The 27,605-nt window shown below is 34.2% G+C and overlaps 1 protein-coding gene across 1 annotated transcript in view; it reads left to right on the forward strand.

Moving 5' to 3' along the window:
- AK9 (adenylate kinase 9) overlaps positions 1–27,605 on the forward strand; it is a 72,585-nt gene that overhangs the window by 30,127 nt on the left and 14,853 nt on the right. The window contains exons 18-26 of the mRNA XM_085306974.1: positions 11,736–11,939; positions 12,891–13,018; positions 16,077–16,289; positions 16,852–17,145; positions 18,353–18,471; positions 20,196–20,415; positions 22,747–22,810; positions 23,596–23,813; positions 26,084–26,302. Coding sequence (XP_085163100.1) covers positions 11,736–11,939; positions 12,891–13,018; positions 16,077–16,289; positions 16,852–17,145; positions 18,353–18,471; positions 20,196–20,415; positions 22,747–22,810; positions 23,596–23,813; positions 26,084–26,302 — 1,679 coding nt within the window. The remainder of the gene's footprint in view (positions 1–11,735; positions 11,940–12,890; positions 13,019–16,076; positions 16,290–16,851; positions 17,146–18,352; positions 18,472–20,195; positions 20,416–22,746; positions 22,811–23,595; positions 23,814–26,083; positions 26,303–27,605) is intronic.

The raw sequence follows: 27,605 nt of genomic DNA on the forward strand, positions 1-27,605 counted from the left end.
TTCCTTTTCCTTGCCTTTGGTCCTTCCTCTAAGCATTTGACAAGAAGTCTCACACAAAATGTTTTTTCCAGCATGCCCTAATGAATCTTATACCCCTTTAGGCAGTGACCCCCCACCTCAGACTCTGAGGTTCTCCTGGGAGAACGTCTCCTGCTCACATTCACGCAGCTCAGTAGGACTCACGCCCAGACAATGCGTTATCCTTTTCTTATGGCCCTGAGGGGAGCTGAGTCAAGGTGTCCTTATTAGGTTACTGGGGTTCCCCCACCTGTTACTGTTCCTCTCCTCTTTCATGTTTATGGAGATCAGCCTTTAGTCGCATAACCTAATAAAATAAAAAGGAAAGGAATTGTGTGTTATATGAGGTTTCCCCTTTTATAACAACGTTAATAAAATATTTTGTGTAAGGACTTTCTTACTTTGCTTCTTTCTGTATTGAGCAGAACTGCTTATTAGTTTTGTTCAGCCTGTATAATGTCTTTATATTAGAATTGTGCTACATTTTGTTTCTGTCAATGATGCTATAAATGTCCTGGTCAAGAGTGAGTAATCYGTGAGGAGTGAGATTCTGAGGGGCAGGTGACTGTCACAGAATTGACTGGCTCTTTTCCTCCTCAGACTGTTCTGTCAGTTGGGTCAAGGTCTAGAATTAATTCTGGTTAGTTTCAACATTCTTGAACCTCAACAGCCAAAAAGGTTGCAAGATTGAAATTTCTTTTTTTGCCTTCTTTAATCACTGCCTGGTTTCTTAGAATATTATGTTACTGTCTGATTTTGATCTGCTGTCAGGATGAAGTACCATGCACAAGTGTCTGTTTCTGCCCAAGAATGAGATTGGGGAGACTTCAGTGGGTTTGCTTCTGCTGCTGTAGGGTCTTCTGATTTCTCCATGGTAGCTTGAAATATCATCTAAGACCTGGAGTTGAAACTCAAAACTGAACTGCATTTTAGAATTCCCACTTTGTTTCTTTTTCCTGGCAGTGAAATGTCTTTGTTTCAATCATAAGATAGTGGTTTCTGTCAAATAAGAATATAGCCAAGCTTATGCTTTGTATTGCCAGTATGTCTCACATACACTGTCTCTTATGCAGCCTGGCATCTATTGTATTTCTTATAACCATATATAGAAAGGGCCAAGTCATAGTGGTGGTGGTAGTATCAGATATATTGAATTTGATAATTTGCTTTTATTTTTAATTAGGTAAAAATTCACCTATTATCTGAAAAAAATAAACCAGCTTTGTAGGGCTCTTTAAATTGGAAACTTTAAAAATTTTCTATATAAAGTAGAAAAAGTCTTAAAATTTCTAGCAAAACATATAGTTCTTCTCCAAAATGATTGAGTTCTGAAGTATTAAATATAGAGTTCTACAAAGTTAGGGTATTATCTCTGTCAAAAAACAAAGATCATCTTGGTTGTGAATATTTAACTCATATATTGATCTGAGTATATTAAAATAACAATAAAACACATGTTTTCCTACACCTACATTTGACTACCATAATCAAATACTGACTCACTGAAACACTTCTGTCATGCTGATCTTAGCCTGATATCTGTTTCACATGTAGTGCCATCAGCACATTGACTGCAGCTTTTTTCCCCATGTGATACATCTTTATAAAAAATATAAATGAATTATATGTTCATAGTTCTTTCTTTTTATAGCAGTCATGGTATAAAAATGAAAACTTGAAAAACTATTCCAGAACCCTAATCATGCTCTTTTTGTGTCTCATATAAATAATATGCATTTCAGTAATTACAATTTTTGTGATCTCAGTGGGACCTTAAAGGCACTGTGATTGCTTCAGGATTGAACATACTCAAATTCATAATATTATCTGTGTTTAAAAGAAAAAGATCCTATTAATGAGCAAGATACTTMCCCATTCTCATATCTCTTAATGAGATTGAAAGTACTGGGAGAAAGAGATTTTGGGTAAATTTTTCAAATGTGAAAGTTACAATATGTGAAAATTTAAGTGAGTTAGGAAGTTAAGCTCAATGCTGAAAATGTCTGGTGAAAGTACACAAAAAATTTGTCTGGTAACTCTTGCCTGTAGTGACCAGTTGCAAATTATAGCTCTGCATCTTCTTTCCATTTCCCCTGAAACAATTATTCTGAGCTCAAATTATCATCAGGAGCTTTCAAATGTTTCTAAATATTTATTTTCAACAGAGTGAATATACATTTCTTTAAGCCAGAAAACAGTTATATGACCTCAGAAGAACATATTTCAGGCACTGTAGAAGAGTTACATAATTTCAGATAGATCTGTGGATTCATTTCAATCTTCTTGAGGTAAAATTTGGAATATTTCTTTCCTGCAGCATTTCAGCAATAAAATATCCTATACAATCGATCCAATGAACCAAACAGTTGTCATAGTTTAAAACTTTATTTTCTGTGCTTTATCTATCATCTCTGCTTTTCTGCCAGGTATTACTCCGTCCTTACTACAGACTCAACAGGAGTAAATGTATACCTTCGCTTCAGTCACCACCACTCAGCCTACTGTATTAGTGCAAGCTCATCTCCACTGGTGTCACTCCTGCCACTATTATTATTTGGGTAGTAATCTCTGACAGGGAATAGACTTGTAGATGGAGCTGATAATTCCAGCTGTGCTCTCCTGTGCTTGTCTTTCAGAGCTGTTAATATCAGTATTTCTTATAAACTCTTAAATATTGATCCCTGTTTTTCTCATACTGCACGTGGTGGAGGATTGAATCAATACATGTATTTTTAGCTCTTATTTTATGTTGTTGCTTTTTTATTTTTATCTTCATGTTAAGTTCACTGAGACATTTTAAACAACAAAAAGACAGAACAAAAGTAATAATACTTAAACCTATACTATATTTTAGTATGTTTTCTCTCAAGTCTTTGAAGAAATGTGCTTTATAGAATCAATTGTAGTTACAGCATTTACGTGTCAGCTGATACGTGCCTGATCGTACAGCCTCTAAATGTATTTCCTTTTTTTTTCCTGACTGGCTTGCATGCTGATCTGTGTTTCTCTACCTCTWACCAGAAGCTTTTGTATAAACTGAGATTGAACAAGGAGAATTTATTCATCAGCAGGCAGGGGATTGTATGACAAACTTCAGAGCACTTTTGAAATGATATTGACTTCACAGAAACAGTTTGTTCAGCCTTTGAGCAGTGTTGCATGGTCTTTGTAGCCACTTCCTGCTCTCCTTCATAARCCAGATATAATAATTACATTCTAATATCTATAATCACAGTATTTCAGTCAAAGAAAATCCAAACTATGAAACAGAAAGAATTCTAATTCTTTTAGTGTCTCTTTCAGTGAATTAAAGGCTAAGGAATATTGKTTTAATATAGCTATACTGTCATTAAGTGTATTTTTTTGTGAGGCTTTTTTTTTGAATATAGTTTGAACACAGAATGCAGAGTTTGTAATAAATGAAAATATTCTTACATAAAAGCACTGAATTAAACATACTATCTCTCCCCTTTATTCACAATCATGAGCAACTAATAGGTGGTTTGCCTTTTCCCACACATCAGGTAGCTGATCTTAAAATATGTTTTGGACCCTGTACAGTACCTGAGCATCAAAGTTACTCCTTGTTTGCTGGTGGCCACATGTAAGTTTTGCAGAATGATCCAAAAATATTTTTACTTTTGTAGGGCCTCCTTCATCCCTCAATGGTACTGTTAAATTTATTGATGATTATACTTGTGCTCACAGAATTTGAAGACCATGATGAGCAGCCTCTACCTGAAACCAAACAAATATCTGAGAGACGGTCCAGTGATTCTACTGATTATAAAGAAGAATCTAAACCTACAGGTTAGACTTGGAACTTTTATATCTTACTTGCTAGTATCAATAATGGTATGCCTTCCTTTTCTGGAAGTTTTTACTATATGTGAAAATTGGCTGTGAATGTCATTCCTTACTTATTTTTTTTCTTCTCAACAAGTTTATAATAGGGTAGTCAGAGTCAAGTTATTTAAGCACTTATAAATACAATTAAAGGGATGTTTTTATTTCATGTTAAAAACAATCTACTAGGTAGTTACACTTTGAAAAACAAAGGACAAAACCCTATTTTCACTAGGAAATACTACTAGGTATAGTCTAAATGCCAAATTAATAAATGTGTACAGGAATCTATACAAATAACAAATAAAGTGAATGTTCTTGTCATGCATGAGCATTTACTACAGGATGAAGTGATAAGTGAGGGGAATCAGAAGAAATAAAATATCTTGAAAATCACTCACAGATTGTGACAAAAATAACAAGTGAATGACAAATAAATGAAGGAATGAAAAAAATATCAGGAAAAAAATCTGCCATATTCACAGATACCTGCAGGTGATTTTAACAAATCTTAGTGCTACAGACCATTTAAAATTTATTATTATATTCATATGAATACATTAAAGTAGGTCTTCTCTTACCCTGCAAAGTATAGGAGTTGAAAGTAATTGCACAAAAATATTAGGATCTCTGAACCAAAAATAAGGTAAGGAAGAAACACATGTATAGAGAGGTTTATAGTTACACTCCATTTAAGAACAGATAAAATTAGCTGGACAASTGCTACTTGTTTTAGTATTTCTTTATAAACATAATACAGCAGCAAAAGTATCTGAATGAAAATCGATAAAGAAATAGTTATTTGACATAATGTTCCAATAGCTTTGCTTTATTAAAATAATACTTTGGGGTTAAGCTTATAGCAACACAGTGGTGAATTAAGATCAGAAATGATTAGTCCACTTCCTGAGGCTAGAGAGCTTGGTAAAAATGCAAATGAATTAATTTGAAATTTGGATGTGAATGAATAAAATATGACCTGTATTTTTCTTGCATGCATTGTCCTGCTAACAGCTTACTAGTTTTCACATGGAGTCATGTTTTCTTCTTTCTGGTAAGASGTAATATTCTGCAGTACATGGAACTCCATGGAACCATGAGATAATGAAGAGAAATCACACAATGGCCTTCTCTCAAAAAAACACTTTGAAGGCAATTAATCTTTTATAAAGATAGACTATTTTAGTTTTTAACATATAAATTTTATCTATTAGGATTTTTAAAATACATTACTGTCCAGAAGAGAAATGAATATGATTTTATTGAGAAACATTTAATTTTAAATAGCAAGTTGCTAAATGTACATATTTTAACACTTTTTGTGTCTCTTCAATCCTTCTTCATTAGAAAGAATCAATTTAATCGGTAGACTTAATTGTATTTTATTTCCAAACTCAATAAATCAGTACTCACAATATAAGCTTGCCCATCAAGTACATTTCACTGGAACCTGCTGAAGATTATTTGGCAGCATATATTTATCAGTAAGGAATGAAAAGTCTGTTTTAAACAAACCACAGGATCTTTTGGGAAAAAACAATCAAAATTAAAATGTGTTCATAATAAAATACATATCAGTTTCAGGGAATGAAATCTCTCATTTGCTGTTCAGTTTATTTTGTCAAATCCTTAACAAAGAAGACATTAAACCAGCAATGTGCCCTTGTGGCCAAGAAAGCCARTGGGGTGCATTGTCAAGAGTGTTGCCAGCAGGTTGACAGAGGTGATCCTGCCCCTCTACTCAGCCCTCATGAGGCCTCATCTCGAGTCCTGTGTCCAGGTCTGGGCTCCCTTGGACAAGAGAGACATGGAGCTACTGGAGAGAGTCCAGCGTAGGGCTACAAAGAAGATCAGAGGGCTGGAGCATCTGCCCTGTGAGGAACGGCTGCGAGAGCTGGGCCTCTTCAGCCTGGGGAAGAGAAGACTGAGGGGGGATCTTATCAGTGTGTACAAGTACCTGAAGGGAGGGTGTCAAGGGGACAGGGACAAACTCTTTTCAGTTGTCCCATGTGACAGGACAAGAGGCAATGGGCAGAAATTGAAGCACAGGAAGTTCCGCCTGACCGTGAGGAGGAATTTCTTCCCTGTGAGAGTGACAGAGCACTGGCACAGGTTGCCCAGAGAGGTTGTGGAGTCTCCTTCTGTAGAGATCTTCCAGGCCCACCTGGATGCAACCCTGTCTAACCTGCTCTAGGTGACCTTGCTGAGCAGGGAGGTTGGACTAGATGATCTCCAGAGGTCCCTTCCAACCTTACTGATTCTGTGACTCTATGATTCTATGAAGACATGCTGGCTGCTGGTGTCTCTGTCTCCACCTTGGCAGAACGTAAGAGTGGCAGGAAGAACTTCATCTTTTTTGCTGTTGAATATGGGCTGAGTACAGAACAAGTCCTATCTAGTATCAGCAGAACACTTAAWAATAATAATAATAATAATAAAGCCTTTCCTCCCCCAGTAATTCAGTCGGATAATGTGGGGGCAGAAAGCTTTTGAGAAGTGTTTGTCTCTATGGTAACTACACTCAGTAAAAGCAAAGAAGACACAAAGCAAAGTAATTTGAGAGACTGCCATAGAGGCATTCCCTATGAAAGCTGCAGATTTAGGGAGGTGTGGGATTGTCTCATACCACCCTTGTGATAACGAAAAAATTATCAAGAACAGCATAGCTAGAGAGACTGACAACTAATAAATTGGTCCCCTGAAGGGATTTTGTTTGGATTTTTAATCCATTTATTTTATTTTATTGCTGCTTTTTCAATATATTTTTCTTGGCTGTGTTTATTATTTCTTCTAAAATCTTTTATCACTGTATATCACCTATGAAACAGAATATCATAACTTCTATGTAATGGCAAAGGTATAGTTGTCTTATTTTATTTTCAATATTGTTTTTCCCTGAAACCTAGCTAGAAACAAATCAAATACCATGTAGGCAATCTTTTGATCATGATGAGGTTCAAGTACCTGAACCAAACTAAAATACTGTTTAYTTTCTCCATCTAGGAGCCCCTTTCCCTCTTCTTACATAAGGAATGTAATTCTTTCTTTTGTTGTCTTTCCCTTCTTTCAAATGTTTCTCCAGTTTGCTTAGGCCTATGTAATCTATTAAAAAAAACCCCTTATATCAGTATGCAATAATGGCTGCTGAAAAAGTTTCCTTATGCAAGAAAACTCTCTGGTAGAAGTAATCTAACTGAATTATGTGCCTAGAGTAGAGAAATAAGGCTGGAACATGTGCTTGTCCATCATTTCTTAAACATAGCTTATCAAAAATGTGTAACATTAATTGTGAGATTTTTTTAAGATTACGTGTCATATGGATACCCTCTTTTCATACTTTTTCGATGGATTTGTTATTATGTTCAATATTTTGTCTCAACTGATGTCAGATATTGATTTAAATCTATTATTCTGCCTGTATATTTCCAAAGCCTGATGACCTACTCAGAACTGAGAGGTTTWTAAAGGGCAGGACCATAAATGATGATCTGCAAAATGCTAGATCCAGACAGCACGCATTTCCATCTTCAGTATATTACTACTCTGAAAATGTCTGTGGTTCACAGGGYAGGGCATGTGATTTCTACAGTGTGAATATGCCAAGGATAACGTACAAAAAGCAGTTAGTGCAAGCTAGTTAATATTTTCTTTGCTTATTTTCTTAAAATCTGTGCTCATAATGGAATCATCATTACACAATGCGTAAGTGCTACTCAAATTTATGGAGATTTTAGCTAGCTGTATTTCTGTTTCATTTGGAATACATTGCTGCAGAATACAATATAATTATTTTTTGCATTTACACAATACACTTAAATGGACATGAACAGGTAGCTAATTCMTATTTAGAACCTCAGAATGAGACAGCAACGTCATTGCAGAGAATAGCTAATGAAATGAAATATGCACAGAATGATTGTTTAACTTAGTAAAAGGCAAATGTTTATAAACGCTTTTTAAGACAAAGATTAATTTCTAATTCAAGATCAGGGTATTTGAAATCTGCAGGGCGTTTCTGTTTAATGCTATGCCTATTTGAACTTGTGGTTTATGTTTGGATTAATAATCATTCAACTAGAGTGAAGGTTAGCCACTGAGGTGTCAATTTAATAGTTACGTGTTGTTCAAACCTGTAAAAGAGGGGGAATACGTTAAGTATTTTTTGTTATAAAAGATCACAAAAATACTTGCTGAAATACTTATATGTTAATCTGTTATTTTAAAATCGCTCAAAGTTCTGTAGTTCATCTTGGGAGCAACGTGTCAGGACACAGGAAGGGCTGGCTGCTTCCAGCAAAACAGGAGCCAACTGTCGTAATGTAACACGTGGGGCTGGGACCAATACCAGCCAGGGCTCCATCCCACCACCCTTGAGAAAGGCAAGCAGGGCCGACCCAGAGATGGCAGGCAGGTGCAACAAAGAATCCAGATCCTCAAGTAAGTCCATGGTGATGAGGCAGGTCCAACATCAAGCTAGGATGTCAAGTCAAGATCAGGCCTGCTGAGGGTAACCAGGGTCAGACACAGTCCGGAGATTGCCAGACAGGTCCATAGTGACAAGGAAGGCAGTCCATGGGTCGGGGTCCAGGTCAGTCAAGGTCAACGACAGGCATGGGCATGGCTCTGATGGTACTGCAGACACCACAACACGGCTCTGGCAGGGACTGAACATTCACTGGTGAACTTAAGTGGAGGCCTGGGCCCAGAAGATAGGTGCCCACAATGAGGCTGATTAGGGCTACTTAGGCCTATTAATGCCCCAGGACCCTGACCTGGCTAAGATATTGCYCTAGAGTATACTATTTATGAGAAATTTCAGTTTATCAGATATATAGCAGAGGTGAATGAGAATATTGAGTGAATAAAAGTTTCAGCCCCAGAAATGAAGGAAGAATAAAATTCTTGAAAGTATCTAAGTATTTATAAACTTCCTAAAGGTCTACAGCCATAAGGAGATGTAGGCATTACAGTACCCGAAACTGCTACACTAATTTTAAGTGCCTGGCTTCATGCATGGAAGCTGTCCAAGCAGGAGAAATCAGTTAAATGTGTTCCTTAGCTGGCAGGCCCTTATCACCATGGATCCTAGCTGCTGTTGCCACTTCTGGACGATGTTTTAGTTGGTAGGGTGTTAGACAAAAGTTAGGCAACATTGCTACTTTGACCAATCTCATTATGTTTAGTGCCATTTCTTGCAGAAACAGGCATATCTAATCTAAGACATCCATCTATGTTGTACTTTATAATAGCCTTTTTTTGTGGACCTCTATTTTGGAAAATTAAACATGATATTTCTGAATTCCTTCAATAGTCCATTTAATTGTATGAAAAACATTCAATTCTGGTAGGGAAATGCATAGTTTTGTTAAAGAAAAGAATTATAACATGGCAGTTYAGTGCTTCATGCATTGAAAATACGTATCATTGGAATTTTTCACGTTGAAGCAAACAAAAAAACATAATTTGCAATGCTGCAATTTTACTTAGAGAGAATTGACCTGCTTAATGGCAGAGAGTAACCATAAAAAACAGTTTTTAAATTTTCTCTTTTCTATATTTTTAAGAAAAGGGTCAAAGGTATTACYGGATAAGGCATTAAGGCTTTCATTTTCAGTATTACTTCTCCTTTTTAGGTGTAGGATGTAAGGAAAAATGGTATTTATCGTCCTTTTTTTGGAAAAATCATTGAAAGTTCATTGCATATGACAAACCTGTTGTTGCTTATGTCAAAGTCTGTTCCTGTTCTTTCAAAGTGAAAACAAGAGAGATAAAAAGAGGAAGATAAAATTATAGCAAAGTAGAAAATTGCTCTGTCCCTTGTGCAAGTTCAATCTTGCATCTTCATTTCTAGCAAAAGACAAGCGCMGCATACACTCTAAGGCCCGCCAGACTTACACTAATATTGGGCTATTTAAGTCATTGCTCTCAGCTGCTTTTCTGGCTGTAATTTGAAAGCAATGATGTCAGACTTATTAAACAGAACACAAAAGAGTAATGATAGGAAAAAGAAGAAAAACGAGGTTGAAAATGATACGTTGGCAGGAAATGGGTATAGCAGCAACCACATACATTTCACCCTGCTGGAGACTGTTCATGATTTAGKAAGGACAAGGAGATGGTGATATCATCGAAGCACTTCTGCATTTTCTTCTACCTGAGACAGATCTCGGTATTAGGACTTTAAGGGCCTAATAATATCTAAATGGATCTTAAATGGAGCCATAAGAACTGATGAGTAACTTTCTCATTTTCTGTTGTTGTGTCCTGCTGTCAGCATCAAGTTGATTTTTTAATTCCCTTTGGCTTTTTCAGCAAAATGAATGGTGGTAGAAGCAGCTATCCCCTTGTTTTTTGTTCACCAAGTATACCAACACTTTTGCACGGTAGTACATAACCAGTTTTCTCATGTTTATCATGAATAGTGTCTGTGAACTTCTTATTTAGATGACTGCATTCTTTCAGCCTCTAACTTTTGTTTACTTTTCATGAGACAGTGTTATGAAACAGGCTTGAATTTCTCTGATCTTAAACAATTGAAAATTTATATTTTTGCATGACACATCTTACGAGACTGTCTCTTTTTTCCCGTATTCATTAAACAAGTTATTGTTATGCAGCAATGGCTTCATTCACGCTAACATTTTTGTGAGTTTCTCAATCCAAGTATTGACAGTGGGAAGCCATGATATACATTTTTTGTTTTACTTTATTTCCATTTATTCATTCCATTATTATTATTTCATATTTATATTATTATGCCACTGAGAAAAACAGTTATTCTTTGTCCTGCAATATATTGGTTGGGAGATTAGATCCTAAATCTTTTTCTTTCTATGTCTATGAATGATTTCTAGTGTCCGGAGAAATGGTTTATGCTTTTGCCTCTCATTGTTAGTACTTCTTAGAATTACTCCACACACCTGTATCTGTAGCACTTCATAGCACCAGTATGTGGGCTCTGTAGGTGACTGGTATAAATATAGGTCATTTCTCAACATGCCTTTGTCTGCAAAAGTGTGTGTGCTGGCCCCATAAGCATATGCCTGAGAAAGTGCAGAGGGAACCTCACACAAAGTCATGCTCCAAGGCTGTTGCTATTTGGAAGGCTTTGCCAGTAGTGTAAGAGAAGCCTATGAGTATCATAGTGACTTTCAAATACGATGCAACTCCTCTGTTTTATGGGAGATAACTTCCCATTCAGCAGCTGCAAGCTCTCCATGCATTCAATAGGGTAAATAGGGGCAATACCTGTTTCTTCCAGGACATTGCATTTCACGGTGATTTCACTATGCTGCTTCATTTGGCTGTGAAGAACGAAAATGTATCAACAGATAACTTAGTTTGACTGGAAATTATTAGTATTTTAAAACAACTTTTAAAATTGGAGAACTACAAATAGACTTTTAAAGTATTATTTGTTCAGCTGTTTAGTTTAGTTTAGTAACCGGACCTTGTCTGTTTTCCTGGAGAAACATTATTATAAACTATATCAATATAATGAATTTGACATTTGAAAAATCTTATAGTAAAATATAATTGAATAGCTACAAGGGGAAAAAAGAAGCCTAATATGAGAAAAAATAAGACTTTTAAAGTATTATTTGTTCAGCTGTTTAGTTTAGTTTAGTAACCGGACCTTGTCTGTTTTCCTGGAGAAACATTATTATAAACTATATCAATATAATGAATTTGACATTTGAAAAATCTTATAGTAAAATATAATTGAATAGCTGCAAGGGGAAAAAAGAAGCCTAATATGAGAAAAAATGTCCCACTACATTTTAGAAAAAATGAAAATAAAGTATAACGATAATTTTAAATTAAAAATGTTTTAGAGTAGCATTGTCTTCTAAATACAATTTCATTTTCAGAAATCACACTACCTGAGTTTCCAGAGGATGGTTTTCCAGATGTACCAGAAATGGAAATAATTAAAAGGAAAGTTGGCCTTTTCATGCATGACTGGCAAACAGTGGAGTCAGGAATCAGTGATTCACTGATTCAGGTTGTTGTTTTAGAGATTGCTGAGCAAAGTCCAGAAAGTCTACTTAATCAAATTGTCCTGGTCATGGAAAGTAAGTAATTCTGTTTGTGATTTGCATTAACTTACTCAGGGATTTTGGAGAGTTTGTCTTAGGAATATATTGGGAGGAGGTGTTACACTGAGCTCTAAATCACTCATATGAAGTGAGAACAGAACATATAGTGTTCTGCGGGTGAGCTGAAAAGGACTCTAGCAGCCTAGTTAAATTTTATATAAAAATATAGTGAGTTAAGCATATATATATATATWAAAAATATTAACTGTAAAAATATGTACACGATAGCTCCCTAAACTTTTTGATAGCACATTTTTAGCATTATTCTATCTATTTGTGTTAGGATACTAGAATGAGAAATGAACAAATAAAAGATGAAAATTCATTCAATATTTATTTAAGTCAGTGAGACTTTCAGGATGTGTAATGATCCACCCACTTGCACAGATTATGATTAAGAGTGGGTCTTTAGAGTATTAATATTTTTCAGTAAATATTTGCCTGTTTGCTCAAATCTCTAGCACTTCTGAGTATCAGGTAAATAATATTAATAATACATTTTGCTACAATTATGCTGATGCAAGTATTTTATTAACAAAATAATAATTATGTTGGGTTTATAATCAAATAAAATTTGACTGATAATTTGTTTAAAAGTTTTTCTCCAATGAATAACATGAAAAAAACTGTTGCAAGCAGTAATGCCACTATCTTTATGTGTCTGTATAATCCTTTTATACTAGGAGTGCCTATTGAAAATATCAATTTACTCTAGTCATAAAACAAACCACTAGATATTCAGKTTTTGGGGGAATCACTATATTAATATGTATTTATTTTGTACAACCTGGAGTAGGGGAAATGCAATGTACACTTGGCACAATTTGCTTCTACATATGTACTTACTTTTATTTTATTTTTTATTTTACATTTAGCTACTTTTACATAGCTAAATGAAAAACATTGAAATTGAATTAACCTTTTCAGAACCTTTTAAATATCATGGTTGGGTATTATCTGCTGAAGACTTAGATGAGGAAGCAGAAGACGTTGCTGCTGAAGGGGAAGTTGAAGAAGAAAATGAAATTGAGGAAGAAGAAGAAAATGAAGATGAGGTAAGCCTATGGGCTGTGTGCATTTATCATTTTAATTTAACTCATTTATTTTCAGTTTGAATAGAACCTCAGAGAAAGCAAATTTTGCAGATGATTTTGCATGATCCAGCATTATATGTTTTATTACTATGTTCTGGCTGATCATAGTTTTATTCCAGCAGAAAGATTAAATATCCTATGCTGGTAGGGACGATGAATGTAGTTAGTTTGGTGAGATAGCAAAGAGGGAGGAGGGTGGATTATTATCAGTAAGATATGCAACTAGATCTAACTTAACTTCTCTAAAAATAAGTATTATTAGGAGAGCAGGCCCATTGGTACATTTCACAGTTCAGATTACTACTAGACTATATGCCCTGATATACTTATTTGTGAGTTTTACCTTTCCTTTGCACCTCAGAGGTTATGGTTCACTATAACTTTTTTTAAAAAGGACATACAATACTACTTATAAATTGTTAGAAATATTTTATAATTCCATATTTAACAAAGTTCACCCATTCTATAAATAAAAYATTTTTAGAATCTGAAAGGAGTTGCTGTGGTTCCAAATAGACACAGAAAAAGAATTATATTCATCCTCGAGTGAATAAAGATATTAATATTTCCTTGAGTGAATATAAATATTAACATTTATCTCTTTCACAGTTTTCGTATCATGACAGTGGTCAGTAAAGGAATAAAGAATGTCATTAGGAAAACAGTAAACTGCATGATTGGAACTTTTTAATTGAAGAGTTAAACATCAGGGAGTTTATAGTTTTATATTTCAATCTATTTTCATTTTTATTCATTATAATAGATTGGAAAAACTTCTTAAGATCATAGGAAATCATTTTTAGCAATGACAGATGAAAACAAATTGTTAGGCAATTATTTTTAGTAATAAACATTAAATATAACAAATATCTGATAATCTATTGAAACCACAGTAATTGCATGATACTCTGTGTCTTCAATCTTTGGAATCCTAAAAACAAGTTCAGACTACTAGGAAATATAGGTATGCCACTTGTGAACTGTGCTCTTTTTCAGTAAGAAGAGAGACAAATTATTCCCTATATTAAAATATGGTAAACTACACTTTTTCTTCTAGTGAATCATACAACACAGAATAAATTCAATAAAACATAAGAAAGGCAAAGGTGAACCTTGCTTTCCTTCAACCAACAATGGTTCTGTAAGCCATCATGTAAACATCAAAAGATGCAGAGTAGAAGTCTTAATGTGCAATCCTGTGTTTCATCTCATCTACTGATAATTTCCAAACACCCAGTTAAATGAAAATGAAGATCTAGCTTCAGCATTCTTTTATTTTCATCCTGTGCTGGAAGATGCCCATCCCAAAATTTATGAGCATGGAATATACATACACTGTACTGGAATAGTATCAAATAGATATTTAAAAATGAATTTTATTAGACGTACAATCTGGTATTATAATACCAATTCTCATTGCCTTTTACGAAGAGGTCTACTTTCTTCTCCAATTTTTGAAGTAAAAGAAAGTAAATTTTAAGAACACAGTAGGAAAAGTTTTTATTATAGATACTTCAACCTTAATTTTGGTCTTGAGMAGCTAACCATGGTATTATCACTTTGCATTTGAAGTGGTTATTCCTTCTTCAGTAGTTGCCTCATTAGATAGGGCAGATTAATTTATCACTCAAACTGAAAAGTTCATATTTTTATGGACTTATATTCAGTTTATGAAAGATTTTGAGATTATTTGTTAACCCAACCTGTTGTAAGTTACTGTCTTCCAGCCTCCCATCAGCAGTGAGAATGTTTGTAAAGGTACTAGTACTTGTTCCCTGTCTATAGTGGCATAGCATACCATGTGCTTATTTAGAATCATGGAGTCACAGAATAATTTAGGTTCGAAGGGACCTCCCAGATGCATCTAGTTCAACCCCCTCTCTAAGCCTAACCTCAAAGTTAGATCCAGTTTGAAAGTTATTCAGAGCAATGTCTGGTTAATTTTGAATATTTCCAGTGGTGGAGATTCCACATGCTCACTGGGCAACCTGTTGCAGCATTTGATCACCCTCATGAAAAAAACTTTTCTTACCATCTAACTGGAATTTCCCTTATTGCATCTTCTGTTTGTTGCCCCTCATCCTTTTCCTGTGCCCTTCTGAGAAGAGTCTGGCTCTGTCTTCTCTACAGCCCCCATTAGTTAGCTGAAAATAGTAATTAGATCCCCTTTAGTCTTCTCTTCTTAGGATTGAATAAATCTAATTCTCTCAACCTTTTGTCAGGAATTTGGTACTTAGTTAAAAGAAAATCTTATTGGAAAGTTCAAATATAAACACATTTATTTGCATTTTCTACTTTTTGACCATATTTTAAACAGTAACACCAGTTTGCACTATAGAARTTATTCATATCAAACAGGACTTTGAGAAAGCAAAACAGTTATTTTTCAGAACATTGCAAACCATATGTGTAACTGTAAATTGGCATCAGATGAATTCTTAGGTATCAGATTTTATTATTGACTGTTGGGTCATACTACACTGAAAACTTCACCTTCAGCACCTGGATGCATGGAGAAACATAATAAAGAAAAGTAAGTCTCTATTTCTTGTAATGAATGGAAAAGCAATAATAGATTCATCCTTACTGAGAGAGAAAGTCCATATGGATGATCCTGATATAAAATTCGCTTGATCTTTTTTGATGTAATTGCTTTATATCCTTATTTGCAGATCTGTAAGCGCTATGTACATCCTATGGATAATCTGACTATTTATTTGACAACACTATGTGTGTTTAAGTACGCTACTTAAGCAGTTAGGTAGAATTACATCTTACAACAAAGAGATGAAGTTTTGTAATTTCATGATTTAGAAATGTAGTTTATATTCTAATGCAGAAATCATCCATTTTTAGACCTATGTGTAACAGAAAGAAATAATGTGAGAAATAATCAAAGACATTTAAAATATAAATAGTTTTGAGGATGCCTTTCTGATTCAAAGCTCAATCAGCATATTTGATATTATGTTTTTTACTTAATTCAACTAGTTCTTGAAATTTTTCAAAAACTTTCCAGGAAGAAGCAAAACAGAATGAGAAGAAAAGGCAAATGGGAGACACAAAACACTTCTGTCCAGTCAGTCTGAAAGAGAACTTTGTCCTTTACCCAGGACTCTCTGAACATGCAGCTAAATATCAAGAAAAGATTTACTATTTTTCAACTTCTGAGAACAGAGATAAGTTTTTGGAGAACCCTGAGAAATATGTGGCTCACAAGGAACCAATACAAGTGAGAATCTTTAAAACTGATGACTGATAATAACAAATTAAAGTCACTACGTTCCATTGCTCATTTTAATAGTTTATTATTTCTGATTTGTCATACGTAAAGACAGGTATACCAGGCAAGCCCTGAAAAAAATAAAGCATATTTCTTCCCTAGTGACTTTACAGTGTACTTTTAAATTAACATATTGAATGAAGCATGCAGATGAAGCAGAAAAGAAGGAAGATGATAAAGGTTTACAATAGTCATGAGAAGTGATTAACAAATCACAAGTATTGTTATTTTTACTATTTTTAACACTTTTTTATAAGTGAAGGCAGAGTAAGAGATGTGCAGATTTACCAGGATTGTATAATAGGCTTTCATTTTTACCTACTGGCAACAGTTCAATATTTCCAGAGAGTAGGTAGTCTATTTGGAACAGTAGTAGAGGACCTGGAAAATTTAAAATACAAAATGACTATTCTTGAGGTCATTTTTATAATGACATTCTTGAAGCAAAAAACAGTAGAAGATGCACTGTAGAGTCCAAATTGTTATAAGATATTTCATTTTTTTCCTACAGGCTCCTCCCTTAAGGGTGTGCTTACTGGGGACTCATGGAGCAGGTAAAACTACTTGTGCACGATGGGTAGCAGACAAAATAGGCATTTTTCATATTCAGTTTGAAGAATATCTACAGGAAATAATAGTACGCAAAACTAAAAAGAAAGTTGGGCCTGATTTTGATGAAGAACCTGAAGAAGATGACAGCAAAATAGCAACTCTTTCACGGGAACTGGAAGACTTTTCTCCGACCATGACTGAAACTAAAATTGAACCTGAACATCAACGTGAATTTGGAAAGAAAAGCCAACAGGTAATAATTGACCTTTTTTTGTGTCCATACACAAAACAACCTTTTTTAGGCCAGAATAGCAATTTCCAATAAAAATCTGGCTTGATAAAAATTGCTTATGTTAAACTATTAAGTTGAAAATTTGTGAATAACTGTTATTTCCAGTAAAACAATGTACTTACTGACAATGTTTTCTTGTGAGTGCTATAAACGTTCTCCAAACATTTCCTAGAATTATGTATATATTTTTTCAAACTAGTAGATGTAGTTGCTAAACAAGACAGAAGAAGAGGATATTAGAAAAGAATGAAGTTCAGAGTAATAATGAGAAGGGTTGATTTTCTTCAAGTATTTATAATAAATGGGTTCAATCTGGTGCATATACAGCAATTACACAGGAGTTTAGAAGTGTTCACCAGCAGTACTCCCTGCACTCTGAACGCAAAAACATAGATGCTTTAAAGCAACTTGAGGCCATTTACAGAAATTCTTAATATTCACAATCACAGTTAAACTTAGTTGCTACACCTACATGCACCTGCAGGACCATCTTTAAAAGCAAGTACCAATCCATCTGCAGGCAGCCTTCAGTCCATTTGAGGCAGCTATTTGGGTAATTATAGAAATCAAAGGTGAGCAGGCAGCAGAGCCTAATGTACCCATGCACACTTTGGAGATTGTTCTTAAAAGAGTAATGTAAGCATAGCCAATGAAGCTGTGCTTTGTAAAGTTAAATTATTATGCAATGCTGTGTTAAATTTTTTTTAGTCTTTATATTTTTATTTTAATTTATTTTTATGTGCAGTTACAGAAACTACAATATGTTTTCTGAGCTTTTGAGGCCTCACTTTCACGTCCATTGCTTGAAAAAGATGAACTAATACCAGTTAAGGGGAGTGGCTATCCTTGATTGTGGAGAGGGTGACTCCTCCTATTGCCAGCCTCTAGTTTGTCCCTTTCAGCTTGATAAAAAGTTATCTTAACTCTAGGGAATTACCCAACCATGGGCAGGGGAAAATATCCGCAAAGTAGGCCAACCAGGTATTTTATATGTAATATAGTACAGTGAAATGTAGCAAATGAGTTTACTTTGTTTCTGCTGGATTAAACCCTAAGACAGTAACTGGTACCTGGATAGCTTCATTTAACCTTCTTTAGTCAAAAAAGTAATAGATATGTCATGCAAATCTTTCTGCTTTTCATTTTTGTGGATTTTCTTTTTATCAAGAAAACAGAGTTAACTGATGAGGAAGAAGTGATTAAAGCAAATCTAGTGGATAATGAGGCACTGCCTCCAGAAGTACTTGATAATATTGTTCTTGACTGGTGGAGGAAAGAGCCATTCCGGTAATTACAATTAGATTCTCTCTTTCTTTAACTAATCTTAAGAAACATTTCATCCATTGTGTCCACAGTTATAAATAATTGTTGCAGGCACTATTTCAGATGCTGTTGTACTTATGAAACATGACCTACCTGTCATTCTTAGTTTTTGGTATGCTGTTTTGATTGAAATTCTGATAGTAAAACAATGTTTTATATGCTCTACACAGTGTTGGACAAGAGTACTTAGTGGACTTGAACTAGATTAAATCCTTTGAATAGTTGGTCCTCCCTATCTTCTACTGCAATAGCCATATAGTTCTGGTAGGCTGATGGAATAGGTATGTCAATACATTTTTTTATATATATATTTTCATGTAGCTAATAAACATAGGGAACTGGAAACCAGCAGTAAGTATATGATTTTCACATATTATAAGTGTTAGGTGGAAAGCAAAGACAAAATATCCATGGTCTCCAAAATGATACAGAATCAGTTCTCTTTTGTGCATTCATCACAATTTCTACTCCAGTTATGTAACCACAATTGACATCCTTTCAGATTAGAAAGTACATCTGTTATGCCCTGAGAAATATGGAGTATTTCTGCATAAATAAAACAGATAAATTACTTTTAGAGGGTAGACTGTTTTCAGGCTTTTCAAGACATACTTTCAGCAGGTAAAATTCCTTTTTCCATGTCGTATCTATTCCTTTCACTTCCATACAGATCATAGATGCTAGAAACTTGACCATTAGGTTGCAATCCTTAGCAATATGAGAAACGCCTTGAAAGTAATAAATGAGCTCCTCCAATAAACTTTTGTCCTGTCAGCCCACAGATAGGAAGACAACATTCTTTTAACTGTATAAAAATAGGAAGATCATTTTTAGAGGAAAAGAATGAGTGAGGACAAAAGATACCCAACATTACACATAATGTTATGATATTAAATGATTATATAAAATCTGTTTCCTCAAGATCTGTATAGTAAAGGACAACCTTCATCATGATATATTTCATGATATGTATCCTCCCTTCCACTTTTTCCCATAGCATCCAGGATCACCTGTTCTTCCATCCCCTCCCACTGCTTGGATTTCCTTTGGTTTTCTACAGTTTCATAATGTCTTGTACTAAGTTCTAAATTAACAAATAGAATTATTAATTTCTCATTAACACAATATTCATCTAATGTGAGAGTGAAAGAGCCAGCAAGCCATAGAGCTTTACAGACATATCTGACCTGTTTTTAATATTTGCAGGAAAGGAGATATATATGATGCTGAGTGGCAAGGTTCTCATCCTGTATTGGAGAAGAAATTGTCAGGAATTTCTGAAAGATAAATTGTCAAGCAAAAAACTTGCTGTGATGGACTTTGCCAAAATGATGTTTGGAATATCTTCTCATGGTCTGAGACCAGTGGCTAAGAAGTATAATGTTTATGGTCACACAAACAATATTGAAGATGCAACTTATTTTGATTTAAAAAGTTCTTTAATTAATCTCAGCACATTAAAAGCTCAGAAGAGATAAATATATATGTTAGTACAATAATTTAAATACACAGTGAAATATCACTTTTGCATTCTCAAGAGTGATAACACATGAAAATATTTTTTTATTTACTATTAAAATATATTTTAATAAGGGAATTTAAAATTATTTTTGCAAATTCACTCCATTTTCACTGTGTTGCACTTTAAACTACATTGTATAATGATAAATATCTTCTTTTTGAATCAGGTCCACAGGATTTATACTGGATGGTTTCCCTCGTACTTTAGACGAAGCCCAATATTTGTCAGAGCGAGGACTCTGCCCTGATGTTGCAGTTTATATTCAAGTAGAAGAAAGTGACATTTTGGACCGTCTTTTTCCTCCACGTCTGAAAAAATGGAGAGAAAGACAATATAAAAAAAAGGAAAATAAAAAGAAATTGAAAGACCTGAAAGTAAAAATAAGGGTAGGTTTTCAGCACTGTCTAGTTCAGAAACACAGGTACTAAGGCAGATTCTAAAACTTCCAGTGCAGGAAGGAGCACACAGAGAAAGTCATGGAAGCCAGGAGCCACAGCCTCACACATTCCCAGCATTCCCAGATTTACCAAGGGAACTGAAGAGACTTTAAGGATCTTCTCCTGCTCTGCCTCTTCCACATTAACACTGCCCAATGCAGTTAATTTGTGCACCATTTTTAGATGCCCAGGACCCCAAGCAAACCATCTGTGCTGCCAGACATGAGGCAGTCTGGCAGAATGCCAGACATCTGGAATGTCCCAGACAAAAGAAAACTAGATGGAGAGTCTGAACATGGCCATAAAACATCAGACTCACAGCTTGAGCACAGTACTGCTGTTTCACCCTGGATTCCCTGAGCGTGTGCTGTTCAGTTGATCTGTATCTCCCAGAGGCTTATTTCACAGGCACTGTTTAGTGTATGTGCCTGTGTTTCCAACTATGACACCCTGCACAGAAGTGTAAGAGCAGTAAGCCACACTCTCAGTGTTGCAGCTGCGCAGTCTCCCAGCTGAACAAAGACGTGTTTATTATTGAACAGGTTACCACATAACAGCTGCTTTGAAATARTTTGAAACTTCTATGCGGATATTTGCAGTTGGCACATGCAACATAGTTAAAGTTCCTAATTTTCTATAGAAGTGAGATATAGTACTTAACATGTACTATCAGAAAAGGCTTGAACATAAGTTACTGTAGAGCAGCTGATGCATAGTAAGTTAGTAAGAGGGAGTTTGGGACAAGGCCCATATGATATCAATAAATTATATGAACTAAATGTGACAGAGATTGTCTCTGGAAATGTATTTGAAGAATATGAGTATTTCTTTGATTTCATATTTCTTGATGCAAGTTGGATACCTCAATGGAAAAGGTATATTCTAGTGACCAGCTTGTATTGCTGTACTAAACTAACCCTGTAAGGAGTTACTCTGACAGCTCAGGTGGCAATTACCCATAGTATGAATCCTGAGGAGTAGGCATAAATATGGCTCCTCATGACAAAGAAAAACAATAGGCTGTTGTTTAAAACAAATATAAAGAAACAGCTACAAAATTGATCAAGGCATAAAGACCGCTACTTAGAAGTAAGGAAAAGCTAGAATCAGGATTTCCTGACTAACAGTAATTTGATCTTTTTGTTTATGAGTATTGCAAAACAGTTTTTAGTTACACATTTAGTATTTTTCCATAGCATCCTTTTGGTCAGTCAGTGAACAAGTCAGAAGGTGCTGTTATCTTTGTATTATTTGTTACTGAAATTGGAGGGTCTGGAAAATGCAGGCAAAGCAGTTGGATACTTCTCTAGACTCTTCTTCCCCAGTGAAAGAAGCCAGCAATAGGACAYACAAGCAATGAGTAAGTCTGAGCTACAGTATCATTCAGACCTGAGTTTAATCAGTCACGGGGTAAAGAAAATTAGCCTGCGCAGAGCTTCTTGCTGCTCTGCCTGAAGTTCTCTGGTATCCAGGACATTTTGTTTACAACTAACRTGTTTCTAACATTGCACTGTTGTCTGCAGTGTTGACACATTCAGCTTCTCTGATCTCAGTTCAAGTGACCAGCATCACAGTGTGCAAGAACAGCAATTACAGTTGAATCCTCGTCAGCCTCCAGTGGCCTTGAATGCAATGGAATGCTTCTGTGTATTACTTCTGGGTTAGAATTTAGCCRCTGTGTATTTGCCATGTATTTACTGAGTATGTATGGAAGAATGTGTTACAAATACTTAAAATTTGGTCAAAACTGAGCAGTTTTAAAAAGACTTAGGAAACAGCATACATTTAATACTAGGCTCATTGATCACTGTGTCAAGCAGCAACTATAGGAAACTGTAGCTTACTAACAGAGATTATAATATTTTCACTGTGATCACCATGTTTTTTTTGCCCTCAATCTCATTCTCAGAAATTGCCTAGTTTTGCTGAAATTTACACCTGTATTCACYTAGTACACAGAGGTACACATATCTGCTCTGCAAAATTTTCAGTTGCACAGATAATATTTTTGTAACATTAAAAGCAACTGGAACAGAATTATAAAGAGGAAATAACACCATTTTTAAGTGAAATTACCAATTTGACCTATTATAAGTACAGAAGAATAAATCCAAAAGTTTTAAAACCTTTTCTGTCATACTACTGCTTGAATTATACATTCATCCTAAKAAAGGATAAAACTTACTTACTAAGTAAAGGTGAGTTCCACTTCAGAATTCTCAGAGGAGAACTTTTAGAAGCAATACTATTATTTTCTTAGATTTTTTTTTTCACTAACAGGATTTGAAGATTGCTAGAAGAAGGGCAGAACTTTTAGCAGAACAAAATAAAAAGAAGCAGAAGGTAAGAAAACGAGTTAATTAAAAATATTTACTATAGAAATGTTTGTATTCATATCTTTAGAATTTCTAGAGTTTTTAGTCACAGAGTTTTAAGGGCAATTTAGAATAGCAAAAATATAATAGATTGCCAGAAACCTCTACTTTTCAAAATAATTCGAGGTGTTTACATTGTTTTAGAGACTGATGACTCATCAACACTAAAAGCAATTTTAAAAGAATTCTTYATATGATCCCCAGTTCAGAAAAATACTTATAAATGTGTTTAGCATATCTGATTTATAAGCATTAGTCATTGTAGTCAGGTATGCCTTTTAAGTACTTTGTCAAATCCATTATTAACCTGTATAGGACTGTACCAGGATTTCTGCCCAAACTCAATTACAAAACATAGTTATATATGCATTGCTGGACTACTTGACTGTTTATGAAATGTTGTCAAGTATGCTTTCAGCCAACAAACTTATTTGTAACCAAGTCCCACCAAACTACAATACAAAATATGTAAAAAATACTTATCTCAACAAAAATGCAATGTAGCATTGCAGTTTTTCAAGTGCTGTTGGAATTGGCACAGTGTTTCACTGTATGGATTATGTAATATCTTTGTGTTTTCTTCAGAAATACTGTTCTAGACATTACTAGATTTTTGCTTTAGATAAGCTACCAGAAAAAGGAATTTTTGCTGAATTATGATTTTTCTAAATAAAAGAAAGACAGAAATACTATGTGTTCCTTCAAAAAATCTGTATCATAGACATGAAACAACTGAATATTTTACATTTATATACTTTAACAAATAAGGAATATGATGAAATCAGCGAAAATGAGGATGAAAATGCAGATGAAAATGAGGATGTTGAAGCTATACTTGAAGAAGAGTTTTTAGAAGAAGAAGAAGAGGAGGAGGAGGAGGAGGAGGAGGAGGAGACTGATGCTCTCGAACGTATACGAAATGAAATTACAGAAAAGTTTGATTCACAAAGAGATAATTTACAAGGTGTACAGGTACCTTATTTTATTACTTATATTATAGTATGAGGCAAGAAGAGTTTTTGGTTTCTTTTAGTGGTCATATTTCAAATGACTATTGCTTTCAGGTGACTATTGCTGAAGTCATATGAATATGTAAGATGAAGCCTATAGTGAGAAGGTATATATATTTTACAAAATATATAGTTCATAAGACCAAACAATATTGTTAGGGAAAAAAATGAATAAAAATTTGGGTGGACCCACCCAGTCTCAGGGGTCTTTATTTCCTTTTCAATATGCCAGTTGATGTTGACAATGAAACTTAAGGATTGTAAATATATAAACAAATTTGCATATGTCATTTTTAAGTCACTACTCTTTATTAGACAACCCTAAATTTTTATACTGTTATTAACATCATCTTATTGCAATCAGTGGATATTTTATGTGTTTAAATAGTGAAAGAAACCAGGATTTAATGTATTTCAAATGTGAATGTGGATTCAGCCAGATGTGAGATTTTGCACAGAAAATTGAAACAGCCCAGAGTATAAAAATCAGATTAGAAAATAAAAGCCATTTAATATAGAGCAAATATTTAAGTACAGCTATACTTCCAGATCTGTGGTGCTGAACCCAGTGACATATACTGTGAGAKAATCTCATCTAACTCTAAATATCTGCAGTGTAAATGCCTGTCTATGTAAGTAGACAGGTGCCATTCATTTACCTTACTCCAGGCATCTTACTTTAGGAGGAAATGAATGTGATTTAGAACTTCTCTTCAATGACCAGAGAGAAAGTTTACAGAAATAGATAGCAAGAGGTAGATGTAAGATTTGGAAAATGAATATGACCACCACCATAAGTGTAATTGATTCAAGGTTCACTTTATTTTACTAGTTAGTGGATTAAATGTCAGGTGAATCAAGAATTTTCTTTGCACTTCGAGGAAAGTGCATAAGCTATGTGGAAAAAACTAATGTTTTGTGTCCAGAGATTTACTCTTTCCATTAATTTTGGCAGAAGGTGACTTGAAAGTACATTCAACTTTGAAAAGTGACAGTAAAAATGTTGTATCTTTACTGAACGTTTTTATGAATGATACATATAATCATATATCCAAATATTTTTAATGTTTTTTTTTATTATTTTTATGGGTTTGGAATGAGGCCTGTGGCTAATTTCAGTTTCTGAATATAGCCTGGATTAGAAAACTGGAATTAGAAAGAATTGAGGATAAGGCAAAACAACAGAAAACAGCCTTGACATAGGAAAAATTCTAACCCTTTAAATAAGCAATACAATGTCTTAGCTTAAAGCTAATAGAATACTATAGCTCTTCAAACATTTTCCATTTTTCACTCTGACATTTGAGAGTCTATAGTGTATTACATTAGTAAACTCATGAAAAATTGGACCAGAGAAGGAACAAACATTTAAAATGGCAATTTTTGTTTCTCTCGAGAAGTATATAATCCTCAATGACAACAGAGGTGACTAGTGTTTTAGAAATTATTATATTGAATTCTGCTTATGAGTGCTAGTGGAAAGATCCAAGACTGTGGGGCTACATGGATATTTTATGTAACTTGAGGAATTACACACRAATAGTAACAGATAAAAGAATTTCATATTAGTTCTACATGTTACTAGTACCTCCAGTTACAGTTTACTCAATATTTTTACCTTATTTTTTTGATTTCAAGAACATTTTTGCTTTTATATCTTCAAATAACTTAGTGCTTCTGATTCATTATTCAAGGCTTGTTTATTTTTATCTGTTTCTTTAATTCTTGGTCCTCTTTGGTGTTGTGGAACCTTGGTCTTTTATAAAAGAATAAATTATGACACTAACATTTTGTAGCTCTTGTAAAAGTCTTAGGTACCTAAAAAAAAATCTAGTAGAAAATAGGATATTTTTATATTTTAATTCAATCATCTGAGAAATAATAAGTCAGTAGACAGCAGCAATAGTTTTAGACAGTAGCTAAATAAGCCATTGTAAATTGTGAAGAGTGGGGAAAGAATATTTGATTGTTTCTTATAAGAGATACCTCTTAATCTTTAGTTTTCTCATAGTAGATTCCTTGAAGTCAAATATAGCCTTAACTGTAACTTAAACATAAAAGTGCAAAAAGGCCAAGTCTCAGCTCATATTAAATCAAATTTCACTGATTTACAATGACTGAGAATGCACTCAAGAAATCCTTGATAGTGCATAGAAAATATTGCTGTCACTCATCGTTACAAATCTGATCATGTTTATGATTCTAATATTTCATTGTGTTTTCATTAACTAGGAGGAACTTGAAAAAATGTTAATACCTCAAATCGAGATCAGTGGAGGACGAAAGCCTCACATTGTACGCTACCAAATATATAAGAAGCTGAATCCTCTAGTGGAAAATCGTGCAAGCATTTTTGAGAAATGTTATCCAATAAGTTTGCCACTTGCACATAAGATGCTAATTTTCTCATATAAATATCAAAGTTCTTTTGGCCAGTGGGATCCAGTCAAGGTAATTTTTTTTTTTAATAGCTAAAGAATGTTTTCAGAAGTAATACTTTTAAGTAATATATTTCACATAAAACAAGAAAATATTATGAAACTGTTTAAAATAATGCCAGTAAAAGTTAATGAAAACTACATTACTGAAACAAAACAATATCAYTGAATACATATAAAACAGGGCAAGCATTGGCAATAACAGATGTTAGTCTTTTCAGTGTTGCAGCTAAACAGAGACTGAGTGGCATTTAATAAAATTTGCTACAGCATTAGCAACATAATTAAAGGTGGCACTGAGCCACAAAAAAATGCCTAATTCTTACAGCCCAGTAAGCATAGGACAATAACACAGAAATTCTTAAAGCCTTTCAGAAGCAGTGAGAATAAGCTGAAAGGATTTGGGATTTGAATTTGTAAGTTGAATGAACTTAAGGAGAGGCAGAGTAAGTGGCCACCAACCCTGTCAATGTCAAAAAGTTAATTAACAAATGTTAAATGTATGCAATTCATTGCAGTAATTGTTTGTTGTTAATATTTACAGATTTTGAAGAGCATAAATCTAATTCCATAGTATTTTACTAGATATCTGGAAAGTTCATGTCAGAAAGTACTCGTATCTATTCCATAAAGTGGGCTCATGTCATTTGTTTCTGTTTGTAATAATAGAAATAAAAGCAGGTTGGACTGTGAATTAATCAGAAATACGCATATTAAAAAAAAAAAAAAAGCCCAGTGAGCAGGAAACAGAAAATAAGAAAATTCCAGAAGGAAGCGCGTTTCAGCTTTCACTCTACTATGCTAAACAATCAAGTAATTTCTAACCCTTTTTATATAATCATCATGTTGATCTGTGTCTTCACCTGTTCTAGATCATGTTCATCTTTCTTGAACCTTAGCAATCAGAACAGTACACAGATCAGATCCTGTTAGGGCTTTATATAATCAAAATTCTGCTTAAAATATTTTAGGATCACAGTTGCCTTTTCAATGGTTGCATCAAATTGGCATCTAATAATCTAGTAATTTATTAGTACAAGTAGGTATTTCTTCTATTCTGTCATTTCCAATTACGGAACCAGCTTATAAGAGAAATTTTTATTTGTCCCTATGAATTAGACCTTGCACTTCTTCTTATTAAATTTCACTACATTTTTGTTATTCCATATCTCCAGTTCATTCATTTATGCTATATGTATACTCTTACCAAATAAGAAAAAAAATCAGTTAAATGAAAGAAGAAAGCCCTAAAAAGCCACAAGATGAAATCAGTGGTGTGTTGACAGTGAGAATTATAAAGCGATGATAATAATGAA

Source organism: Rhea americana, unplaced genomic scaffold (genome assembly GCF_003343005.1).
Source record: "Rhea americana isolate MKP2758 unplaced genomic scaffold, rheAme1 scaffold_25, whole genome shotgun sequence".
Lineage (NCBI taxonomy): Eukaryota > Metazoa > Chordata > Aves > Rheiformes > Rheidae > Rhea > Rhea americana.